Raw genomic sequence first — 17,796 nt, forward strand, 5'->3', positions numbered from 1 at the left:
GCGGGGGGGAGAGAGAGAGAGAGAGAGAGAGAGAGGGGGGGGGGGGGGGGGGGGGCGGCAGGGGGGAGAGAGAGAGAGCGGGGGGGAGGGAGGGGCAGGGGGAGGGAGAGAAAGAGATGGAATTTGGGACCAATTAAGAGATGGAATTTGGTGGGTTACTTTCATTGCCCATTGGGTCATTTAAGTTGACCCAATTAATGCCCAATTATGACCCAATTAATAATGGGTTAGTTGGGTTTGAACCCATTCTTACCCAACTAATAAATGGGTTGGGTTGGGTCTATTTTCTAGTTGATGGGTCTGGGTTTGTTAATGGGTCTGGGTTCAATTTGCCACCCCTAACTAAATCTAATAAGCACCCACAAAATGGTAGAAACACTTTTTCTGTAACTTCAAGGAACGCCACTACCCACACAGATTTTTTGCGTAGATTACGGTGTGGGGCCCGCTAGGGGTCCCACAAAATGATCCGAACCGTTCGTTAAATGCAAAATATTTTTTCCAAGACTATCACGAAAAATCAGCTCAATCCAATACTTATAGGTTCTCGATCTAATCATCTAACGTTTCATTATCCTAAACTCTGAATGAAAAGTTAGATTATTGAATCGAGTACTTATAGATATCTGAATGAGCTGATGTTTTACGAGGACCCTAGAAAAAATATTTTACATTTAATGAACAGCTCGGGATCATTTGTGTAGGTCCCATAGTGGGCCCCACACCGTGATCTGTGCACAAAATCTCTGTGAGTAGACTTTCTGAACTTCAAAACTTCAGTTTTAGTCCCCATATAAACGAACAGGAGAAAGAAGAAGATACCATCACAAGGAAACTCATGTCATCGGCCTTCAACAATAGTAACAGTTAAACCATTCGTACAAGGTTGCGAAGAATGTCTCTCAGACAACACTGGCCTTTGAGTAAACGCAGGCTGCTTTGGCTTGGGAAGATTTGCGATTTCACTACTTAGCATAGAAAGAACTGTGGACATGTTAGGCCTCTCTATTGCAAATTCTTGTACACAAAGTAGACCAATATGTGTGCATCTCAAAATCTCCATTTGGAAGTCTTGACAAGTTATCCTCGGGTCTAGGAGAAGCTCGCTATTGCCTTCATTCCACAATCTCCATGCCTGAATTATGACAAGTAATACAAAATATAGGAAGATTATCTTTCATTGATGATTTGTGAAGAAAAGCTGGGAATTAGAGAAATAGGTCAGTCGAATGACTTGAGTGAACTTACATATGCCAAAAGGCTCAAAGATTGCTCATCATCATAAAAACTTGTGTTCCGCCTTCCGGTTACAATCTCTAATAACAACACCCCAAAGCTGAATACATCGGATTTCTCTGAAAACATCCCCTGCATTGCATATTCAGGAGCCATATAACCACTGCATCATGGCAAAATAGATTTGATTACATTTTATCGTCACACAATAAACAAAAGGTTAACATAGAAAGATTATTTTTTGTTTTTGGTTTTAAGAAGGTCGCATCTACTTACTATGTTCCAACAACCCTTCTCGTATTGGCTTGATCTTCATTGCCTCCAAAAATCCTTGCCATACCAAAATCCGAAATTTTTGGGTTTAGCTGTTCATCTAGCAGAATGTTACTTGCCTTCAAATCTCGATGAATGATCCTTAATCTAGAATCCCTATGAAGGTAGAGGAGCCCCCTACTTAATCCCTCAATGATATTGAGCCGTTTACCCCAATCTAGGAGCTCTTTTTTGTTTCTATCTGAAAGAAGATCGATCCGAAACAAGAATGATTGAGGGAAACATTCAAAGGAAATTAAAATTATGATATTGAGGCGAGATATAAAAATTGCAAAGTGCTTTGTGTATAGTGTATCACTAATATAATGAGTTAACTGCCAAAGCAGAGGTGAGAGTAAATAATTAAGAGTTTTCGTACAAACTAACCAAAGAGAAATGCATCCAAGCTTTTATTTGGCATGTATTCGTAGATCAACATCTTTTCATCTCCTTCTACACAGCAGCCAAGGAGTCTAACAAGATTGCGGTGTTGGAGTTTAGAAATCACAACCACCTCATTCATAAACTCCTCTAGCCCTTGTTTAGAGGATCTTGAAAGCCTCTTGACAGCTATTTCTTGTCCATCGTGTAATTTCCCCTGAAACAGACACCAGATATGATGTTTCTTTTCTACATCACAACACCAATCTTCAGTACCTTACATTTTTTCAAACATGAAAAAAACAAACTATTACCTTGTACACCAGACCAAAACCACCCTGTCCGAGCTTATTGTTCTCATCAAAATTTCCCGTTGCAATTGCCAGCTTCTCAAATTTGAACAGGGGTAGTTCTTCAAGTTTAACTTGGTTCATATTATCTTCAAACGAGGTTTCAGTTGAGTATTCTGGAGACAGTGACTGCTTCTCAAGTTTAAACAACCTTTTTTTCGTCATTCCTGGTTAAAGAGGTAGTTGACGGTTATCTACTACACAGCAATAGCGAATGCTTTCTCAAGTTCTCAGTTCTCACAACAGTAACTGTCGGTACCTTTTTGTTTGGCCATCCACTTCCATGCAAAGTATGCGCATATTGCCATGATTATTGATCCAGTGATCACTGAAACTGCAGTGAGAAATTTCATGTTCCTCTTTTTATCTGTGAAATGTAACAAACATAACAAGGGTATGGTCAAAATTAACAAACGCAGATAAACCAATCCCAAGTATTCTGAGAATCAACCAAAAGTTCCATATGGCTAGCATGTTGACAATAAGAAAGGAAATATAAATGACTTCAAATTCTTCAGAAATACAAGTAAAAAGACATTTAAATGCTCAAACCAAAGAACGTAAGTGGAAGCACATAGAAGTTCTGGGATTATGGGTTAGAAAATACAAAATATTACCGATCTCTGAATATGCCACGCGAATGTAAAGATCTGCCCCATCACTTGAAAATTTCTGAATGTCAACTAATTTTCCACTCCATGACATGCAGCCGATGCCCTGATAATATGCATAAGCTGCACACGAACAATTCATTAAGCATTGTTTTTCACACTCATTCTCTGGAACAGAAACCCAATCTGCCAACTCTGGCACTTTCATTGTTGTCAGCTTCAAAAAGCCATCTTTCAGGTCTAGGTTGCTACTGCCATTTCTCTCACACTGCAAAGGTGTCTTCCTCGCACACCCACCAGTAAAATTCTCCCTATTCCATTCCTCTATATTATTTGGCTCAAACCCCCTCAAACATGAACAAATCGGTGAATCCTTTGAATTGCAGCTTCCAAATGGCCCACACTTGCCATAAACATCACAGTCTGTCTCCAGAGCAGACCATGAAACCTCCCATTCCCGCTTCCATTCAATCATTTCCTTCTCCATAAGGTTTCCATCATGATTCAGGAGATAGTATTCCATTAAAGACTCATTTCCAGTAGTGAAACTGACATACGCAGTTCCCTTGTTATCATCAGGAATGACGGTAAAACCATTAAGATACATGGAGTTCATGTGTGGTACGCCAATAAAGATTTGACCGTTCCAAGGACCACTCCGCCAATAGGGATGACTACCATTCCATACATAGATTTCGGGAATCGTTAAACAATTAAGACCAGCGGAAAAGGTTCCGACAGATGGATCAGAAGAGCTTTTCCATGATTTCAACAGTGTCGTCACATCACTGCCAAGTTTCATCCTCTGTAAAAACGAGTCTGAAGGATATTGAAAACTCTCCCAAATTGTTGTTCCATCAGAGTCATCTCGAATGACAAGGTTACCAGAGTCTAACAGCTGGGCACTAGAATTCACCATAGGATTTGAAACATTAGATGACCAAATAATCTGTTTCTGTCCGCTTAAAATCAATAAGTTTCCATCGTCAGATATAATCATAGTCCCGGAAGAATCAGTGAGAGGTCTGTCTCTATTAGCTACCCATACCACGGTTCTCAATGGGATGTTGCTATACCATATGCCAACATATCTATTGGTGGTGTTAATAGGGCTGAAGAATCCCAGTTGAAAACCATTGTTGCTGGATAGTATACTTTCAGAATCGGTGATGGGTTGTGTGGATGTAATTGTGTCCACAGCAATGCCAAACTTCAGAAGAAAACAAGAAAAGAAGAGAATAAGGACCTCAAGAAATGGGATTGCACGGTTGAAGATGATGAGTCCCATACCTTGTTCACTGCTCCGTCGTGGTGGATTAGAAATTACGATCTGATGCAACTGCTATGGCTATTTCGTACCCTTTTTCTTTTTGTATTTGTATGATTTTGGTACTATAGCCACTGCTGTAGCATTATGAACTGGAAAGTCATGCAAGGTCTGGACAAATCCACCCCGGAATAGGATGAAGAATTTTATGGCACATATCCTCAACGGGGTGATAGAGGCAGGGTACAATACACAATCTATCTTTCCGGCCAGTTCTCTTTTCAAGCGGATCAGGTGCTCAGGAAAAGTGCCCCAATATCTTTTGTTTGGCTGTATAAACAATTCGATCACTAATTGATTGTGTTACTTGGCAGGACAGATACTTTGAGAAGCTAGTTTGAGGAAGCCACCAGTCCATTAGTTGGTTTTCTAGGTGTGGGCCTGTTTGCGTAAACATTCAACTGCAGAATGGTCAAAGAATGCATCCTATTTGAATGTCGTTGGATTTTCAATTCAGAAATTTTCCTTGGTACGGAGTACTATCTAACAATAACTTTTGAAAATTCAAACTCCTTATAGAAACAAATAGATACATGAATAGATTAATCGAAAAACACTAAAATTGCGGAGGGCAAAATGTTTAGGAAACTTCCGTGGAATGAAGGCAAATTAAGAAAAGTAGCCAGAAAGCAAGGAGGAAGGAACCTACCCAAACAAACAAATAGTAGCAAACCACTATTCAACAATAGCAGCAAGCTCTTATCATTTAGAGAGAGAGAGAGAGAGAGAGAGAGAGAGAGAGAGAGAGAGAGAGAGAGAGAGAATTTGCAATTCCTTTCTATTATAAATACTTGTTTAGGAACATAAAGGTCTGCAAACTTTATTACTTTTATTAAAAACGAAACAGATATTGAAGCTTGGTTTGTTTATGCAATAAGTTGATCTAGAACTAGCTTTTAACGATCTAAAATTCTAGTAGATTAATTTTTTATCAGCCTGCATAACTGAAATATCGGGAGCAATAGTTTTGTCCAGATGATTAGGCCCAAAGAAATTCACCTCCTTGTCATTCAATAATTCCTAAACGATTCTTCACACAACCAACTTCAGACATGCTAACCTAAGCAGACCAAAATTCCTGTAATCTCTCTTTTTTTTGTCCGTTTCAACAGGCGCTTACGCCACCTTGACTAATTACCTCTCTTGTTCGGTTGACGCCACCTTGACTAATCACCTCTCTTGTTCGGTGAAAAGGACTAGGAAATTCACAAGAAACTACTTTATTGGGGTGTGATCCCAAGAATCGAATCATGGTCTATTGTGTGGGACGCAGACGCACCAACCATCCGGATTAGGGTGCTAAAATTCCTCCACCCTAAAATTCCTCCAATTTCATAACCCATATATGGTTCCAACTTTACTCACATGTTCAGGTATACATAAATACATACCCACCTAATTTTAGCAACGATTTTGGCTTAGGCTTACCTGTTGACATGTCTACTGATATGATTATTTGAAACAGAATCAGCTTCTCGAATTAGGAGAAATGTGGTGAAACCCGTATCATTCAAGTTTGAGACTTTGGGTCGTAACGCGTGCCTGTCCTTGATTTCCATTGTAGCTTTTGAAATACAGCGAAGAAGGGGATACTTCAGGAGAAAGCTACCGAGGCTGCGAGGCAGGAGAGGGGCTGAGAGCATCTCCAGCCTTGACTCAATTTAATACTCAAATTTAAAAATGGGACAAAAATCACAAAAATTTCTCTCCAATCTTTGACCCAAATCCTTTCTTATTTTGGGCTTTATCCATTTTTTTGCCAAATCTGAGACAACTTTTGCCTTGACTCATTTTTCCAACTGCTAGTTAGAGAGAGAGAAAGAGGGAGATGTGTAAAATTTGGATTTGATGGTTGGAGATGTGTCTACCCAAAATGGATTTTTACCCAAAATTTGACTCAAATTTGAAAAAAAATATGAGTGAAGACCGGAGATGCTCTGAGAGTTGGGAAGGCTGGGTTTGGAACCTAGGAAAATTAAGGGGGAATAATTATAGGAGGCTCTGTTTGGTTGGAGAAATTAGAAAAGAAGGGAAAATAAAGTAGGGGAGAAATTAGAAGGGAATTTCAAGAAAAAATGGAGGGGAAGTTGAACTTTTTTTTTTGATTCTCTCTCTCTTACTCTACAAACCAAACAAGGGGAGGTAAATTTTTAAAATTTTCTCATCAGTTTTCCAAGATCCAAACAGAGCCTAAGCACGTTAATGGCCGGATTGGATTTAGATTTTTATCCAAATTTGGTCTGGCACAATCCAGACTACGAATATTCAATATAATCCGTTTGATCTAAATTCAAAAATCCAAAAATTAACATATCTGATCCGGTAATACACCATTTTAATTTAATAACGCACTAATTCAGCTTATACATTACACCTCTAATTAATTCTGATCCGGATTGCCCATGGCGAAATTGTGAAAGTCGGATTTAGATCATATTTGAGTTATTACGGGATCTGGTCGGATTTGAATTCTATATGATCGATAGATCAAATCTGATCCATATTTGTGACGGTGGCAAGGTTAGGGGCTTGAGCTCTCGTCAAATTTTCATGATCGGTTAATTTTGTGCCATTGCCGCTCACCCGGAATCCACAACCATGAACAGGGTTGTTCATTTTCTAAGACGAAATTATAAAAGCTTAAGTTTAGCCTACATTGATTATATAGTTAGGGTTGTTCATTTCCAAAGACGAAATTATAAAAGCTTAAGTTTAGCCTACATTGATTATATAGTTGGTATTGTTAATGTTTAGTTTTTTGTCTATTAGTTACGACAAGAAGATTCAAAAAAATATAAAATTTGGAAAGAAATTATTAAATTAAAAAGGCTTAGATAATTAAGAAGATACTAAAGGTATTAAAACCATTTTTTCCATTGAACTTATTAATATGAGATCCAAAGTGTTCCTTTATAAGAGTTTGGTAAGCATAATATAGCGAAAATAAACACATATACGTTGATTAAATATAAAATACACATTATGATTCTTCATTTTTTCCCCCTTAACAAGCTTATGATTCTTTTTTTGTCAATTGATAGGAGATATTATTACATCTGTAACGACCTTGATTTTTGGTAAAAAAAAAATTTCGTTAAATATTTGAATTTTTATTTTTAATTACTTGGTTTCTTTTAAAATTCCTTTTAAATTCTAATAATCCGTCATAATTAGATTTTAGTCCTTTAAAATTATATTTCTTAGCTAGAAATCCTACTTGGCAAATAGGATTAGCTTCCAACCGAATAGTTGAAGAAACCAAACTATCAATTCACTTAGTTACTTTCTTCTAACCCTAGATAACCTTTTAACCTTTACCCATTGGTTAATAAACGTTAGGAAAACTTTTATCCATTGAACAATAGGAAACCTAGATTTTTCCACCTAAAGTATCACTCTAGATTTATTAAAGTACATATATAAGATTATATAGTCCTATGTACTTTATAGATTATTATAAGCATAGTCATCTCAAGTATTATTCTAGTATATAATACCTCACTCCTTTAACCATTGGTCAATACATGCTAGGGTAAACTTTACCCATTGTATAATAAGGTTAGTCTACCAACAAGTACTAGGATTTTATTAAATAGTCATTTTCTAGATTTTCCATGTGATTTTATATATATATATATATATATATATATATATATATTAAAATATGTGTATGTACCTTATAAATCTATTGCCCTAGATTTTCTAAAGATATTGTTATATATAAATATGAGTACTAAAGTACTCTAATATAATAATATGATAGGAACATGTGCTTATTAGATTAGTTTATTAAGGAATCTTGACCCTATATTTATTTTTATTAGATACTTGAAAATCTTAAAGGATTATATAGTACCTTATGTACTTATACTTGGACATATACACACACACACACACACACACACACACATACACACTCTTTCATAGTACTACCGAGAGATATGGAGACTACATTCAAACCTTATTCAACATTATTATCCTTCTACCCATTGAATAATAATTGTTAGAAAAATCTTTGTCCCTTGGGCAATAGATATTAGGATTTTGCCAATAAATATATAGATTGACAAGTCATAGACCAAATCTCATGACCTTAGCCTTGTCATGCCTACCACCCTTTTTCTATTAGGCCTAAATCTAGATTTCCCACCAAAGTCATCTTCCTAGATTTCCTCTGTACTTGTATATATATACATAAATATAAGTACATATGTACCTTTTTTATTATGTTAAGCATGCTTATATGTACTTCTAGGAAAAATCCTACTCAAAGGACAATGATCTTGTCATTTTTTTTTCATAGACCTAATAGGACTACCAATACCTTAAATATACTTAAATAGGCATATATATACACACACACTCATTGTACTAGGCAAGGATTGGAGAGATATGGAAAGTACAACTCAATCTTTGAACCATCCTTCCTCTCCCATTAAATCTTCCTAAAATCTAACCCAAGGTACAAAAAAATCTAGTATTTTATACCTAGATATTGTTAGTACTTGTACATCATCCTTACAAGGCCATACCTATCCCTTTACTCGTTGGACAATAATTGCTAGGAAAAATTTTGATTCCTTGGGTAATAGCCAAGACTTTTGCTATAAATAGCACCACATCCTCACCATTCAACTCACACTTTTCATTCTTCAACTTCTCTCTCTAGAAAGTCTTGTATTCTTGCCTTGTTCTTACTTTGTTCTTAGTGTTCTTGAGATTCTTCTTGAGTTCTTCAAGAAACTCATCCTAGACGGCTACTAAACCACCACTCGACCACCCTTTTGATCCAAAAAGTTTAGTAGTATAGTCAAGATCTAGTTTCGAGAGAAACCTTTTTCTTTCGAAGCTACTGGAAGCTCACCGTAAGAAGTTACTCCATCTGACGTACTTACTTTTTCCGTAGCCGTACCTACCACCAAGAAGAACGGTAGATTTTTCCTTACTCATTAATTCTAAGTATAAAAGTTATATGATCATGTAGAATATCCCTAACTACTCTCTCTAAGTATATATAAAAGTTTGTCTAGTTGCCTATAATGTTTGAAATACATGAAAGATAGCTAGTAAATTTATTTTGCTAAAGGATGTATAAACATATTGAATAATCGACATTTACTTCAATAAACATATGTTGTTTAGAACTTTCCACAAAAGAAGAAAGAACGGATTTAGAAAGATAAGCATTTAATGTTGATTAAGAAGTATTCGTATTTTGATTTTTAGAATGGTTATGAGCATACATACATGAATTGCTTGTATTACTTGTGGTGTGATAAAGCATAAGTGATTTTCACTCTAAAGGTGTCCGTACATGTGATGTTATGCTTTAAGTTGTGGTTTGAGCATGATGATTAATATAGAATTGGATGATCTTGCTAGTTTAATTTCAAGATTATAATGAATGATTTACAATTACGTATGTGAAAAGTCCTACCGCGGAGTCGTTGCATGAAAACGAGACATAGAAATCGAGAAAGTAGAAATATGGCACTTAGGGTGTGGTTAATGATGAGATGCGTTTTGAAAAAAAAGAAATATTTTGAAACCACCAAATGAGACAGGACGTGGTAGCGCATTGTGTGGTGTGTGTGTGTGTGTGTGCCAATAGGAACCATTGTGCGGATACCCGGGAACTCGGAGCGGCGGAACCGAGGTAGGGTGTGTGGCTTGGTTACCGCGGAGAGGTGCCGATGCCAATTATGTGCCAATAGGAACCCGGAGCGGCGGAACCGAGGTAGGGTGTGTGGCTTGGTTACCGCGGAGAGATGTCAATGCCAATTGTGTGCCAATGGAAACCCAAAGTGGCGAAACCATTGTGCGGATACTCGGAAACCCGGAGCTGCAGAACCGAGGATGAGTGTGTAAAAATGATTTTGAAAATGTTGATTTGGAAAATGAAAAGTGGAACAATTATGAACATATCGATAAGTTGATACGACTATTCCTATTTCCTAGAGGTCTAGGAACAATAAACAAACATGACAACAACCAAATATGATTAAGAATGTATCTGGTGAACAAAATTTCCTCACAATTTCCCGTAACGTGTCCTTTATGAACAAATTTTTGTAACAAACGGAGCTGAACTTGGTATTCAAAAATCCATGACACATATATCCTTTTCTGAATTGAAAATTTAAAGTGTAAGTAAATTAATTCACAATCTCAAAAAATATAGGATAAACAAAGTAAAGAAACAAAAATTAAAAAGTGTTGACTGAGTTAAAAATTAAAAATTAAGGCAAGATGAGCCATCAACAACCAAGCCAAAGTAAGGAGCTCCCCACCTTTACTGAGTTGTGCCATATGGATATTGGCTCTGCAATGACTTGCTGCATAGGACATTCAACCCATATTTTGCTTATTATCTCCCACATTCTTTCGCTTCCTAATTTTTCTAGCTCTTGGGGCAGCATGCTCGCGTCAAATAAAACAGATTTGCTTCTGTCTCTCTTAACAGCGACAGGTTCAACTACTGTATTAACAGCAAGGATACTTTTGCAAGCTATTTTCTGTAATTCGTCTCGTCCCGTTTCCCCTTTTGAGCAGCATTTATTTAAGCCGCATCAACTGGTTTTACTCTGACCCTGTCCCTTTTCCGGTTCATTGTCGCAGAAGCATTTGCAGGTAAAGATGTTCATGCAGCAGTTCTTCCCTTCCTCTGACTTCCCGATTTTCCTTCCATGAAAGAATTTCTTGGCCTCAGCACAAGTATCCCTGAACCTTATTTGCCCAATACCTGCAACTGTGGACAACATTGTGGCCTGCATGACTAGAAGATACAACATGTAATTGGAAAGGAGCTTAGATAACTCACGGAAATTCTTATTGTCAGTACCCCTGGGGTTCGTAGCATCACCACTCTCATTATTAGTATGCGCTCTACCTTCATCAACAGTGTTGTAGAGAAGTTCAGTAGCAATGTGCCACGTAATAAGACTCTTATCAAAGTCAACCTCGTTGATCCAACGGAGTAAGTCAGTGCAACTTTCAAACCGAAGAATCCAATCTCACCTAGCGGAAAATATCTCCTTGGCCGTTTCTAAATCATCTGCTAGCTCGGATTTCATTTTTAACTCCTCAAAAATAAGATCTCTCAAGCCATTGGTGGCCATGAAATCCACAGTTTCCACATATTTCATCCCATCTAGCAAGTTGGTTAGGCCAAACAAATCAATAGTTGCCTCCCACCATTCCAGACGTGGGTGCAAACAATAGTGTATCAAGTTGTACTGGGCGAGAGATTCAGACCACCTGCGGCGCACAATTTGCATGATCTTCCTAGGAGAAAACCTTCTGGTCTTTTTTTCAAGGTTTCTAGGCCACCTATCCCTATTAACATTTAGCAACCTCTGCAGTTTCTTAATAAACCAATTAGTTAGACAGGGGTCTGACTTAGTGAGAGCAATAGCAGTCCAATCAGAGTAAAGAACCATCACAAAAGCTATTAGAGCATCCGCAATGGGAATAATCAAAATCGATAACCAAAATGTACCACGTCAGCATTTGATTATCCATTTAGTTCATAATCAAACTTAACAAACTTGACCTCCACATTAGTTATTTTTGTATCCCTATAAACCCCCCCAATACGCAATGCACCTATGTCCAATTGCAAACGAGTTCCAATCACGCACCCGACCACACCAAATTATTCGTCTCGATGAGATGATTCTAATGCGAGGTGTTTTTTAATTTTTTAGTTTTGAATTTAGTTATTGGGTTTGGTGATTGAGTTTTGGTTATTAGTAAAAGTTGTTAAGTTTGGTTATGGAATGGGTGAAATTTGGTTATTTGCTAAAAGACTTGTAACTTTGATTATTACAATGTGAGATATATTTTTAGCATTGTTGCTAAGTTTGCTTATCCATACCAATTTGCTTATTATAATATGGATACTCTTATATCGAGAGCAATAGCACCAACAAGCAAAGTGTCGGAAATTCCAATATCTAACTTTTTAAAGTCCTTATTTTTGGTTAAATGGAAGACCACAAGGGCTGCGCAATTTAAACTGAACGAAATCAACCGCAAAGAGTATTCAAGCATACCTTGCACCACCGCGGCCTTAGTGTAGAGAATCTTATAGAAAAAATTCAGTTCTACCTCAACAATTTGGAAAGCAACTCTTGCGGTTCGCATGAGGAAAAAATCTCGGCTCTGGTTATGCTCACGGAAGCTGAAGATCAAATCCGCAATCAGTCCTTTGAAAGTAGAAAAGTAGTTATAAGCATCTTGCACCACCTTCAAATCAGACAACTCATCCCAATCTTTCGCATTTCCCGCTCTGTTGACCCTAATAGGTTTTGGAATCATTTCTATCTTTGTCAGAAGTCTTGCTTCTATCTTTTGGCTGTCTTTGCCACAGTTGAGGGTTTGTGTTGCTCCCTGTTTGGAGGTCGGTCATGGCCTATTAACTAGGAAAGCCTAGTTGCAAGGCTCTAGTGGGTAATCTTGGGTAATTAGGCCTCGTATTTGGTTATTTAGTCCCCATAGGACAATATGCAACTTCTGTGTATTCGGCTATGTTCTCATATAATACAACTCCAACCATTTTGGCCAAAAAAAAAAAAAAAACCCAAGATTTTTTGACAAAAAAATAATGGTTTTAGCATTATTTTCATGTTTGTGTTAGCACTTCGCTTTCTAAAATGGATAAGGATGCACAACATCATACGTAGTGATAATTATAGAGGACTATATTTAGGGAGTTGTACAGGTTTATGGAAAAGTATAAAATAATTATTAATATCGCCTCTCATGTCGTTATTTTTCTTACATATTTGCCCTCCCAATCTTAAAATCATACGTTTGTCCATGGATAAAAATTCTGTTTGATAACAACCAAACCAGTAGGTAGGTGATGTGAGAAAAGGTCAAATGTTGAGCCGATGCCGAAGTCATTTTTGACCAATAATTTAGCAATACAATTCATATGCCGAAGCCAAAATTGAAAACTAGTACTCTTCCCACCTCAAAGAGTACAAGTCGTTAGCATTCTACACAAGTTTCAGAGCCGAAGTTTCCAAATGAGGTGGATATCTTCTCTTCAGAATAGCTACACTTTTAGCATGCATAAAGTGGATTTCTTTCTAGCTAGTCAGAGATGTAAATTCTCGAAATGACACAGCGGAAAATACACAAAGGCTAGATATTGTTCTAGCAGACAAGACAATTACTCGAATCCACGAGTAGCCCTTGAAATCCACAAGGAAAAGAGAGAAACTCTTGAATTAATATTGACTGAAAATTATTGATTTGCCCATAGGCTTACAATCTTATTTATACTAGCTAATGGATGAGGATAGACCTAACCTTTTACCTTCCCAACACATGACTCTTGGACTTTCCAACAAAGACCTTTAAACTCCTGACTCAATACAAAAAACTAAACTAAATGACCCTTCAATACTCAATACAGTACCCACCTTGGAACTCTAAAAGGCACATTGAGCTACTTATTTTGACTTCTTCTTTGCCTTCAGACTCTCCAACTACTCCATAAATGTTTCAGCCACTCGTCCTGCATCAATAAATCTAATAAGCACTCACAAAATAGTAGAAAGAGTTTCTTTGTAACTTCAAAAACGTTGCTATCATACAGATTTTGTGCATAAATAACGATGTGGGACACACTACAGGTTCCACATAAACGATCCGAGTTCTTAACTCTAAATGAAAAGTTAAATGATTGAATTGAGCACCTATAGATATCTGATTGAGCTAATTTATTGCGGGGACCCTCAAAAAAATATTTTACAATTAATGAACGGCTCAGATTGTTTGTGTGGGACCCGTAGTGGGCCCCACACCATGATCTATGCATAACATCTGTGTAGGTAGACTTTTTGAACTTCAAAACTTCAGTTTTTTAGTCCCCATATAAACGAACAAGAGAAAGAAGAAGATATCATCACAAGGAAACTCACGTCATCGGCCTTCAGCAATAGTAACAGTTAAACCATTCGTACAAGGTTGCGAAGAATGTCTCTCAGACAACACTGGCCTTTGAGTAAACGCAGGCTGCTTTGGCTTGGGAAGATTTGCAATTTCACTACTTAGCATAGAAACAAATGTGGACATGTTAGGCCTCTCTATTGCAAATTCTTGTGCACAAAGTAGTCCAATATGTACGCATCTCAAAATCTCCATTTGGAAGTCTTGACAAGTTATCCTAGGATCCATGAGAAGTGCGCTATTGCCTTCATTCCACAATCTCCATGCCTGAATTATGACAAGCAATATGAAATATACGAAGATTATCTTTCACTGATGATTTGTGAAGAAAAGCTGGGAATGAGAGAAATAGGTCAGTCAAATGGCTCGAGTGAACTTACATATGCTAAAAGGCTCAAAGATTGCTCATCATTATAAAAACTTGTGTTCCGCCTTCCGGTTACAATCTCTAATAACAACACCCCAAAGCTGAATACATCGGATTTCTCTGAAAACATCCCTTGCATTGCATATTCAGGAGCCATATAACCACTACATCATGGCAAAATTGATTTGATTACATTATATCAACACACGAGAGAAAAGGTTAACATAGTAAGAACTCTTTTTTTGTTTTAAGGTCGTCGCATCTACTTACTATGTCCCAACAACCCTTCTCGTATTGGCTTGATCTTCATTGCCTCCAAAAATCCTTGCCATACCAAAATCCGAATTTTTGGGTTTAGCTGTTCATCTAGCAGAATGTTACTTGCCTTCAAATCTCTATGAATGATCCTTAATCTAGAATCCCTATGAAGGTAGATGAGCCCCCTACTTATCCCCTCAATGATATTGAGCCGTTTACCCCAATCTAGGAGCTCTTGTTTGTGTAGATCTGAAAGAAGATCAATCCAAAACAAGAATGACTGAGGGAAAGATTCAAGGAAATCGAAATTATGATAGTGAGGCGAGATAAAAAAATATATATTTGCAAAGCTCTTTGGGGGGTATAACGGATATAATGTATCTCTAACATAATGAGTTAACTGCAAAGCTTAGGTGAGTGTAAAAAATTAAGAGCTTTTCGTACAAACTAACCAAAGAGAAATGCATCCAAGCTTTTATTTGGCATGTATTCGTAGATCAACATCTTTTCATGATCTCCTTCTACACAGCAGCCAAGGAGTCTAACAAGATTGCGGTGTTGGAGTTTAGAAATCACAACCACCTCATTCATAAACTCCTCTAGCCCTTGTTTAGAGGATCTTGAAAGCCTCTTGACAGCTATTTCTTGTCCATCGTGTAATTTCCCCTAAAACAAACACCAGATATGATGTTGCTTTTCTACATCACAACACCAATCTTTAGTACCTTACATTTTTTCAAACTTGAAAAAAACAAACTATTACCTTGTACACCAGACCAAAACCACCCTGTCCAAGCTTATTGTTCTCGTCAAAATTTCCCGTTGCAATTGCCAGCTTCTCAAACTTGAACAGGGGTAGTTCTTCACGTTTAACTTGGTTCATATTATCTTCAAACGAGGTTTCAATTGAGTATTCTGAAGATAGTGACCGTTTCTCAAGTTTAAACAACCTTTTTTTCGTCATTCCTGGTTCAAGAGGTAGTTGTCAGTTATCTACTACATAGTAATAGCGAATGCCTTCTCAAGTTCTCAGTTCTTACAACAATAACTGTCGGTACCTTTTTGTTTGGCCATCCACATCCATGCGAAGTATGCGCATATTGCCATGATTATTGATCCATTGATCACTGAAACTGCAGTGACAAATTTCATGTTTCTCTTTTTATCTGTGAAATAGAACAAGCATAGCAAGAAAATGATCAAAATTGACAAACGCAGCTAAAACAGTCCTGAGTATTCTGAGAATCAACCAAAAGTTCCACATGGCTAGCATGTTGACAATAAGAAAGAAAATATAACTGACTTCAAATTCTTCACAATAACAAGTAAATAAACAATCAAACGCTCAAACCAAAAGAAAAATGAGTGGAAGCACACATAGAAGTTACTTAGGGAACCGGGATTATGGGTTATAAAATACAAAATATTACCCACCTCTGAATATGCCACGCGAATGTAAAGATCTGCCCCATCCCTTGGAAATTTCTGAATGTCAACTAATTTTCCACTCCATGACATGCAGCCGATGCCCTGATAATATGCATAAGCTGTACACGAACAATTCATTAAGCATTGTTTTTCACACTCATTCTCTGGACCAGAAACCCAATCTGCCAAATCTGGCACTTTCATCGTCGTCAGCTTCAAAAACCCATCTTTCTTGTCTAGGTTGCTACTGCCATTTCTCTCACACTGCAAAGGTGATCGCACACCCACCAGTAAAATTCTCTCTATTCCATTCCTCTACATTATTTGGCTCAAACCCCCTCAAACATGAACAAATCAGTGAACCCTTTGAATTGCAGCTTCCAAATGGCCCACACTTGCCATAAACATCACAGTCTGTCCCCGGAACGGACCACGGAACCTCCCATTCCTGCTTCCATTCAACCGTTTCCTTGCGCATAATGGTTCCATCATGATTCAGGAGGAAGTAATCCATTAAAGACTCATTTCCAGTAGTGAAACAGATATAAGCAGTTCCCTTGTTGTCAGCAGGAACGACGGTAACACGATTAAGATACGTGGAGTTCATGAATGGTATGCCAATAAAGATTTGACCGTTCCAAGGACCACTCCGCCAATAGGGATGACTACCATTCCATACAAAGAATTCGGGAATTGTTGCAGAATTAACACCAGCGGAAAAGGTTCCGACAGATGGATCAGAAGAGCTTTTCCATGATTTCAACAGTGTCTTCCCATCACTGCCAAGTTTCATCCCCTCTAAAAACGAGTCTGAAGGATATTGAAAACTCTCCCAAATTGTTCTTCCATCAGAGTCATCTCGGATGACAAGGTTACCGAAGTCTAACAGCTGGGCACTAGAATTCACCATGGGATTTGAAACATTTGATGACCAGATAATACGTTTCTGTCCGCTTAAAATCAATAAGTTTCCACCGTCAGATATAATCATAGTCCCGGAAGAATCAGTGAGAGGTCTGTCTCTATTAGCTACCCATACCACGGTTCTCAATGGTGTCGCTATACCATATGCCAACATATCTATTGGTGGTGTTAATAGGGCTGAAGAATCCCAGTTGAAAACCATCGTTGCTGGATATTATACTATCAGGATCGGTGATGGGTTGTGTGGATGTAATTGTGTCCACAGCAATGCCAAACTTTGGAAGAAAACAAGAAAATAAGAGAATAAGGACCTCAAGAAATGGGATTGAACGGTTGAAGATGATGAGTCCCATACCTTGTCCACTGCTCCATCATGGTGGATTATAAATTACGATCCGATGCATCCGCAATGGCTATTTAGTACCCTTTTTCTTTTTGTATGATTTTTCTTACTATAACCACTGCTGTAGCATTATGAACTGGAAAGTCATGTATTGGTCTGGACAAATCCACCCCGGAAAAGTGCCCCAATATCCAATGCATCCGCTATGGCTATTCCGGCCGGTACTCTTTTCAAGCGGATCAGGTGCTCGGGAAAGGTGCCCCAATATCTTTTGTTTGGCTGTATAAACATTTCAATCA

At 37.7% G+C, this 17,796-nt stretch overlaps 1 protein-coding gene and 1 pseudogene across 3 annotated transcripts; both read right to left on the minus strand.

The window, feature by feature from the left end:
• Window positions 1–827: 827 nt before the first annotated feature.
• On the minus strand, window positions 828–4,889 carry LOC131313123 (G-type lectin S-receptor-like serine/threonine-protein kinase At1g11330). 3 transcript variants are annotated; one of them, XM_058341250.1, is made up of 8 exons: window positions 4,181–4,879; window positions 2,897–3,795; window positions 2,539–2,646; window positions 2,244–2,446; window positions 1,936–2,146; window positions 1,513–1,750; window positions 1,249–1,399; window positions 828–1,135 (listed from the first exon to the last, which is right to left on the minus strand). In XM_058341250.1, the coding sequence occupies exons 2-8, from the start codon at window positions 3,690–3,692 to the stop codon at window positions 842–844; spliced, it is 2,001 nt and encodes a 666-aa protein (XP_058197233.1). In that variant the 5' UTR covers window positions 3,693–3,795; window positions 4,181–4,879; the 3' UTR covers window positions 828–841. The 3 variants fall into 3 exon arrangements, 2 of the variants coding, with proteins under 2 accessions (XP_058197233.1, XP_058197232.1); XM_058341249.1 differs by having other exon boundaries at window positions 2,897–4,882; XR_009196075.1 differs by having other exon boundaries at window positions 1,114–1,135; window positions 1,249–1,368; window positions 2,897–4,889.
• Window positions 4,890–13,437: 8,548 nt separating this feature from the next.
• LOC131313124 (G-type lectin S-receptor-like serine/threonine-protein kinase At1g11330) lies at window positions 13,438–17,645 on the minus strand (annotated as a pseudogene).
• Window positions 17,646–17,796: the final 151 nt, after the last annotated feature.

Source organism: Rhododendron vialii, chromosome 13a (assembly GCF_030253575.1).
Source record: "Rhododendron vialii isolate Sample 1 chromosome 13a, ASM3025357v1".
NCBI classification, from domain to species: Eukaryota; Viridiplantae; Streptophyta; class Magnoliopsida; order Ericales; family Ericaceae; genus Rhododendron; species Rhododendron vialii.